Raw genomic sequence first — 8,662 nt, 5'->3', positions numbered from 1 at the left:
AAATCAATTCATGGTACCCAACAAAAGCTTCAACTCCAAAGCTTCACCTACAAAGCTTCAACTCCAAAGCTTCACCTACAAAAGCTTTACCCACAATAGCTTCACCTACAAAAGCTTCACCAACAAAAGCTTCACCCACCACAAAAGCTTCACCCACCACAAAAGCTTCCCCAACAAAAGCTTCACCCACAAAAGTTTCCCCCACTACAAAAGCTTCCCCCACCACAAAAGCTTCCCCCACCACAAAAGCTTCACCCACAAAAGCTTCACCTACAAAGCTTCAACACAAAAGCTTCACACTATATTGATCAAGATAGTGTGAAGCAAAATCAATTCATGGTACCCAACAAAGCTTCAATCTCAAAGCTTCACCTAGAAAGCTTCAACACCAAAGTTTCACCTAAAATATATATATATATATATTTTTCTTTCGGAAATTTGAAAATTCAAAAATTCGAAAATTCAAAAAAGAAAAAAAAAAGCCTAGGCCTCCTCTTCTTTGGGCCTAACAACTTTCATAACAAATATATACGAAGAATGAGTTTTGGGCTACCACTTAGAAAGGAAATGCCTCATTCGTCAACTCTCTCGACCGGAGACTTGGGGGACTCCTACCATATGCTACTGCACCTTGATACTCGGAAGTCTCACGACCACTCAGTGACTTGGATTTTTCAAGTCTCCAAAATAGAAGTTTTCCTCACTCGAAAAATTAAGGGAGCACTACCTCAACCTACATGTTTCACTCACAAAGCTTTAACATACAAGCTTCAAAAAAGGAAAAATTCAAAGAACTTAGTGAAGAAGGCCTTGGTGTATTTAACACAATACGTTGAAATGAAGCAAAGCTTGTTTATTGATATCTCCGATAAGTTACAAATATGTACATATACATGAATCAAAATAAACAAACAAGAGGGCGCCTTCACAAAGGTTGCTCAGGAAAAGTCTCAGCAGTCGGCAGAGCCCCGGAAAGAGGAGGCACCAGAGGGTGATTATTCGGAGCTTCAGTACTAGGCAGAACCCCAAAAGGAGGAGGCACCGAAGATTGATTATTTGGAGATTCATTACGCGGTACGGTCCCAAAAGATGAAGGCAATAAATGCCTTTAGAACAAACCCACAAACCTCTGATGATCAAGTAAAATCTGACAATCAGATTCCTGCAGCTGGTCGAGCTTCCTCTTCATGTTTGTAGCATAGTCATGTGCGAGCCTATGCAACTGTTTATTCTCATGCTTGAGCTATCTGATATCCTGTTTGAGGCTTATCACTTCAGCCGCCAATGATTCAACTTGGTAGGTTTGAGCAAATAGGCGTTGGGCCATATTAGACACAAAACCTGCACACTGAACACTGAGAGCCAGAGAATCCTTAACAGCCAACTCATCAGACCGTTTGGAAAGTAGTCTGTTATCTTTGAGAGTGAGAAGGTTCCTGACCACCACCGCAGCGGTCATATCATTCTTCATCACGGAATCCTCAATGGTAAGAAGACCAGTAAGGGATAAGAAAGATGTGTGCCATATGTTGTCTTGAGAAGGCATGGTTGCCTCTTCACCAAAGTTCAAGTCAAAACGACGGTCGGATGGGCCAGACATTCTCAGAAATGATGAAGGAGAAATGAGATGTAATAAATCTCTGAAGTAAGGGGAAAATTCCTACAAGCAATAACTTTCTGAATGTACTTCTTGCACACAATTGGTGCTCTTATAAAAGAAATGGCAACATGGTCGTTGGTTCAAAAATCGAAGAGACACCACTCTCCGGATTCCGAAGAGGCACCATCTTCCACACGCAACATCAACTCCTCGGGTAGCACATATAACTTTGCTAAATATCTCTGACAAAGTTTAGACACATAAATTTTGAAGGTCCAGTTACCCTACTATTACCCATAAGGGTAAAGGAACGACACCACTACTTGATAACTAGAAAGTCTCAACGTGTGTCAACCTCTGTGCTCCGTGGCAAGGCAGACTGGCAAAAATGCCCAACCTTTACTCACATTAGAGAAAACACTCCCAACAAGATTGCTTGCTCAAAAATCGAAGAGGCACCGCCCTTCGAATCTCGAGAACCAGACTCCCAACATGATTATTTTCTCAAAAATCGAAGAGACGCAGCTATCCGAATCTCAAGAGTCAGACTCCCAACATGATTGCTTTCTCAAAAATCGAAAAGGCACCACTCCCCGAATCTCGAAAGCCAGACTCCCAACAGGATTACGTGCTCAAAAATCGAAGAGGCACCGTCTTCCGAATCTCGAGAGCCAGACTCCCAACATGATTACTTTCTAAAAAATCGAAGAGACACTGCTCTCCGAATCTCAAGAGTCAGACTCTCAATAGGATTGCTTTCTTAAAATCGAAGAGGCACCGTTCTCTAAATCTCGAGAGCCATATTTCCTTGGATAAAGCTTGTCTGCAATCTTCACACGTAACATCAGCTTTCCAGATACCACAGATCACTTTTTCAAAATGCTTTGACAAAGTTAAAACACGTGAAGCTTGCAGCTCTCACTACATTGCTATAACCAAGAATGGTAAAGGAATAACACTACTACTTGTTGTTAGGGAGACTCCTATATATGTCGACCTCCATCCTTCACAGCCAGGCAGACCTGCAAATAAAAAAAAATGCTCAACTTTTCTTCACATCCAAGAGGGCACTCTCAGCAGAGTCTCTCGAAATACTCATCTTCTTTTCCTCCCGATAATACCTCTGCAAACAAGCCATACCAAAGTACGAGTATCTCATATCATCATGGTTAAAAGCAAGAGTATCCCATATCATGTTTTTTCCCTGTCTTTTCCTTTGGCTTTGTTCTTACCTGCAAGACAAGGAGAAAGAGAGCAATTAGTCAGCACTTGGAATCAAGCTTCCAGTCAGGAACTGACTGCCTGGAACCCCTTGCATGATTACTTACCTGACATTGCTCTCGAGTACTCATCTTCAACATCTTATGCTTCAAGAGAAGATACCACATATGTCTGAGGAACAAATAGGACAAGTGAGAAGGATACAAGAAAGCATGTAGAGACAAGCATAACAGAACGCGTGCCAATACATCCACTACTTTGTCAACAGCAAAAGTATCCCATATCATCAGGGTCGAACATACTCTGGATTTGATGGACTTGTTTTGACCCTCAAATTCTTGAGTCGGCCTTATACTCTGGAGAAAACCAGAAAACCCTCTAGCCCAGTTCAAGAATAAGCCTATGGAAAGTTACTTCTTCAAAAGCAAAAGTATCTCATATCATATCTTCTCCATATCCTTGTTGCTGTTTACAACACAAGAAAAAGGAGAACAATCAACCGGAAGCCGAAGTCGAACCTCCGATTCAGGTTGCTTACTTGGAAGTCTGATTGTTTACCTTGTATGTTACCTCATTCGGCAAATCTCCTAGCTTAGCGACTTGGGAAACTCTTACTATAGGGTTTGTATTGCACTTAACCAAGCCCGAAACTACAAGTAAGCTTCAAGTGAAATTGATACATTACCTTGTGCATCTTCATCGGTTAAAGATACCACCCCTGGATGGAGGAAAGTACTTCCAGAGAAGATGCCATATCTACATATGAGACAGATAAAGCAAGTGAAAATGATACCACACTTCGGTACTTAGAAGTTTCATGATTACTCAATGACTTGGATCTTGCAAGTCCCCAATCGAGGAGTTTCCCTTACTTGGGAACTTATGGGAGCACTGTTTGTACCATACTTGACCAATCCCGAAACTACTGAGCACCGGTCAAAGTTATACCGTCAAGGACCTAGAAGAGTTTCCCTCCAACCACGAGGCCAATCACAGCGTGACATGTGTCGACATCATAAGCCAATCATAGCGCGACATGTGTCAACATCAGAAGCCAATCATAGCACGACATGTGTCAATGTCAGAATGAAACTAGAAACTCTCTTCTATAAATAGAGATCATTCTCTCACAATATTTCCTAATGTCATTTGTACTAAATCATTCACTAGTACTCACAAAAGGAGAGCTTGAACCTATGTACTTATGTAAACCCTTCACAATTAATGAGAACTCCTCTACTCCGTGGACGTAGCTAATCTGGGTGAACCACGTACATCTTGTGTTTGCTTCCTTGTCTCTATCCATTTACATACTTATCCACACAAGTGACCGGAGCAATCTAGCGAAGGTCACAAACTTAACACTTTCTGTTGTACCAAAGTCCTCACTGATTTTGTGCATCAACATATTGTATATGAAATTTTTCTTGAGATTAATTCATCTCTCATCCCTCTCCCTTTCGATATATCCGAAAATGAATTCCCATTTCCAGAAGATGGTGATTAGAAATATAATTCGTATATATGATACCCATTTAGTTGAGATATGTATATGTACAAAGAATTGGCCACTATAGAAATCGGTGAAGAAAGAAATCAACTATTGCCTTGAACATAAATATTCTATATATATATTCGCCAAATATTAACTTTACTTTTCTCTCCAATCCTTAAACCAGATTTAACCAGATTTGAGAATCTACAAATTAAATAATGAAGGCAGGTGTTGATATGCAAAAGTGACACGATTTCAACATACTTGTAATGCTCCTACTCACTTAAAATTTGCATGCGGCACGAAAGAGGAACCAAAATTTGCATGCTTTTGAACAGTTGCCCGCTTTGGTACTTTTAAAAAATTATGGATCTGTACAAGTTTTCAGATATAATATTGTGTGTCATGAGCAAGGATCCTTGACGGATCCTATTTGTGAGGATTCTGAGGATTCTTCAATCATATCTATTCATCGTATATTGTGCGGTCATTTTTCGTAAAATACTGTTTATATTCAATTTTAAATAAAAGAATTTACAATAATTTATGACTGCACAATGTACGATGAACATATTTAATTTGAGGATCTCACTAGTGTGTCATCAGACGCATAAATCCATGTGTTTGCATAAACGTTATGATTTTCATAAAATACATTAATATATACAACCAGTTGCATTACAGAATTTCCGCTATGATCAACCACTTTATAAAAACAATTTTTTTTTTTTTGTTTCTGAAGGGACCCCTGCATGCTTTCTCTAGAATAGTACATGACCTGTCAACACCCGCCAGTAGAATAATCAACTTTTGAAAAGTAAAAGGCCCTGGAAAACCTGTCATTATTTGTCGGCTTTCATCAGTTAAAGCCTCCAAGGTTGTTGTCTAGCTTTGTTTTATTTTCTGTTATTTTCCCTTACTTTGTCTCTTTTGCCCTGCTCCCCCGCGTGCGGAACATTCACTCCCTATAGCTAGAGACAAAAATCAACTATGATTCACCCCACATCTCCAAAAGATACTTCTGGCACTTGCTGCAGCAGCTGCCATTGACATACAACAAATCAGGGCTTGCCGTTTTGGTATTTCTGGTTTTGGGGGCTTTGGACCCCACAAGACTCTCAGTGGCCCCACCTTCAGGCTTGATGTTGTGCCTGTATTCCACGACAATTTGCTCAAACACTTCGACCTCAAACATGTTGAGCTTCAGCCTTGGGCTCATGAGGTCTCTCACGTATGCAAAAGCCAACTGGTCTCTAGGGTTAAATGCCTCCAACTCATTGAACAACAGGCATGAGAATAGGTTGCTCCTCAATCCATGTTTCCTCAGGATTAGAGCACTGTCTGGTACATCTGTCAAACACCAATAACTAAGTTGTTAGTTTTCGTACTGCAGAAAAGTGACTTAACCCTTATTGTATATCCGTTCTTTTCGACCTCCCTCGTCATGTGAGTAGTCATACAGAGATAACGAGAGTGATATATAGCAAAGGATAAGGAAGTTTCTCTTGTACAATAGAATAGGAAAGAGATAATCACATTTGCATGAACAGCCTGCAAAATTTATGTAAGCACAAGGGAAGAAAACAAGCAAAAACTCTGGCTTGCATGTGCGACTCGCAACTGACAAAATAATATGTTTAAGTCATATGTAAAATTATATTGTTGTATGCAAAGAATTAAGGGAATTTTAACGAAAAGCTTCCGGTACTGTTCACTTTAACGAAAACCATATTTTTACACTAAAAAGTTAATCTTGGTACTATTCACTTTACCTTTTATTTCGTCCTTATAGTTAAAACTCAAAGTTTTCAAGTCATTTTCATTAGTTTTCCTAAGAATTAATGTAATATAAAGTTACATTCTCTATCTTTTTGTCTCACTCATCAAGTGACGAATGAAATAAAAAAATGAGGATACATCCTCAGTTACACCTAAGTTTTTCTTCTAACCTGCGGTGAACTGCAAGTTGCTTGCTTGGACCACATTGGATCACACAGTTTCTTTCCATTTCTGGACCACATATTCAAACAGTATTTTTCGTTTTTACAAAAAGACATTGGAAATAAATTACAACAGGGAGTGAAAGGGAAGAAGATCAAGAAACTTCAACCTTCTTCCCGCAAGAAATAAAGTATTCCTATTTGTCATAAGAAAGCACCTTATTAGCTGTTAGCATCACAGGTTTTCAGAAGATCCAATTAAGAAATTCGGGAGTTTGTAAACTCAGTCCTTTGATGTGACTTAAGAAAAGCAAGGTCTACGTAAACACCAAGTCATCCCATTAATCTTTTCCTTTTCTTTTTTTGGCCAGACCAAGTAGTTCAATTTGATAATCTTAAAAAACCTTGACACTTGTATTTATACACCCAAGTGGTACAATTTTTTAATGGGAAATTTAACGAAAAGCTCCGGTACTATTCACTTTAACGAAAAACCATATTTTTACACTAAAAAGTCAATCCTGGTACTATTCACTTTACCTTTTATTTTGTCATTTTCGTTAAAACTCAAAGTTTTCAAGTCATTTTCATTAGTTTTTTTTTTTTTTTTAATCTTAAAAACCCTATAACATGTACATTTACCATCCCACGGCTTGAACTTCTAACCTTCTCTTCAGCCAAAAGCTTACTCACAAACACCAAAACCAGTATGTTAATAGTTTATGCATTTTCTAATCTTAGGGAACATGTGGGAAGTGTACTTAAAAGTTTAATTAGTATCCGAAGACTATTTAGTAAAAGTGGATCGATTCAAGAAAGATTAGTGACTTTGGCATTCCCAGTTTAATTTCTATCACTACAAATTAGATATTATATTTTTACAATCACAAGAGTGCTACAAACGAAACTAAGAGCGTGAAAATCACTACCCGTAGAAAATTCATCAACATGCCAAGTTATTTATTGTACATAGATCACAAGTTCTAGTTTCTAAAGCGTTTTCTACCGTTGAAAAATAAAGCAACATCATTAAATGATATCATGTGGAAGCTTTCAACTAAAAACAACACCAAAAACGTTGAAAGATGACATGATTTGAAATGCACTAATTGTGTGCAAGTGCTTTGGTTACCTGAGGGATAAGGCAGCTTGCTGGGGGTCCAAGGAAGCAATCCATTATCGCAATAAGCCTCCATCTGCCTCTTCAACCCATCAACATCCCTCCATTTCTGCCACCTCGCCGTCGCCATTGCCTCCTCCATAGTATGTACATAGTACGGATGTTTCGAAATAGCCATGTCAGCGTTCTCGGACACAAGAAGTGAATGAATCAACAGCAACGGATCGACCACTAGCTGCAGCTTCGCGTCGATCCAAATGCTGAATTTTGAGTTTGGGAAAAGCCTATGGACTAAATATTTTGGTATCACACCGTTCATTGCAGGATTCTCATACAATTCCTTGCTCAAAACTTTCACTACTCGCCACACACCGATCTTAAAGTTTTTAGATTTTCTCGGAATCAATCTATGGTAGTCAAGTCCCTTTAGGGTTACATCATCTATGAACAGAAAAAAACATATATTGTCTAGGGTTTTCGATCCGAGGCCTCGGGGTTGTCGGATTTTATCATGGTCGTTGAAGATCGCCGAAACCACTACGACTCCTTCACAGTTTTCCATAGCCCTTCGATCTTAATTACATACAAAAAAAAAAAAACATGTTATTCACAAATGTAGGTAAATGAAATAAAAATTGGGCTTTATAGAACTTTGCGTGGATGCCAAACTAACCAGAATCACTAATCGGAAATTTCTTCAAGAATCCACAAGGGATTTCAGTGCTCTCATTGTAATGAACAAAATAGGGAAACCTTTCTTGGGTACTTAAATTTCCTGCAAACGTCTCAGCCTTCCCCTGCAAATACCTCAAAGCCGACGGAGACCACGAAGAATTCTTACACAAATTCTGGATCTCCTTCAAGACCATCCAATAATCTGATCACGAAAACAAAACCCAATTGCTGGAATCCAAAATTAAAATCACCAAAAGGCAAAAAAGTGAAGAAAAATTGAGCTAAAAAAATGGAGTGTTACCTGAAAAATAGACGGGGGAAGAGCAAGAGGTGCGGTGGGTTGGGATTGCATACTTGTGCTCGCCGTAGGTGGAAGGGTAGGAGAAGAGAGGGGCCTGAATCGGGTCCAAGGGGGAAGTTCTGAAGAGGCATTTGGTTTGGGAGAGAGAGGTGTAGAGAGCCAGAAACAGAGAGGTGAAGAGGTAGAGCAGAGAGAAACATACCAACTTTGATCGAAAGAAGAGAGGAGTAGACGTTGCTTTCCCCATAAAATTCCCGTAAGTTTCCTCGCCTTGATTTATAATCCTTTAATTATCTATTATTCTATTGGT

At 39.2% G+C, this 8,662-nt stretch overlaps 1 protein-coding gene across 1 annotated transcript; it reads right to left on the bottom strand.

The window, feature by feature from the left end:
* Positions 1-4,939: 4,939 nt before the first annotated feature.
* LOC126585794 (probable hexosyltransferase MUCI70) lies at positions 4,940-8,662 on the bottom strand. Its single transcript, XM_050250325.1, has 4 exons — positions 8,353-8,662; positions 8,050-8,253; positions 7,389-7,949; positions 4,940-5,666 (listed from the first exon to the last, which is right to left on the bottom strand). Exons 1-4 carry the CDS (start codon positions 8,597-8,599, stop codon positions 5,305-5,307), a joined length of 1,374 nt encoding a protein of 457 aa, XP_050106282.1. The 5' UTR covers positions 8,600-8,662; the 3' UTR covers positions 4,940-5,304.

This window comes from Malus sylvestris, chromosome 10 (genome assembly GCF_916048215.2).
Source record: "Malus sylvestris chromosome 10, drMalSylv7.2, whole genome shotgun sequence".
Taxonomy (NCBI): domain Eukaryota; kingdom Viridiplantae; phylum Streptophyta; class Magnoliopsida; order Rosales; family Rosaceae; genus Malus; species Malus sylvestris.
Note: the sequence above shows the minus strand (reverse complement) of the source record. Positions and strands in the feature narration are given on the sequence as shown.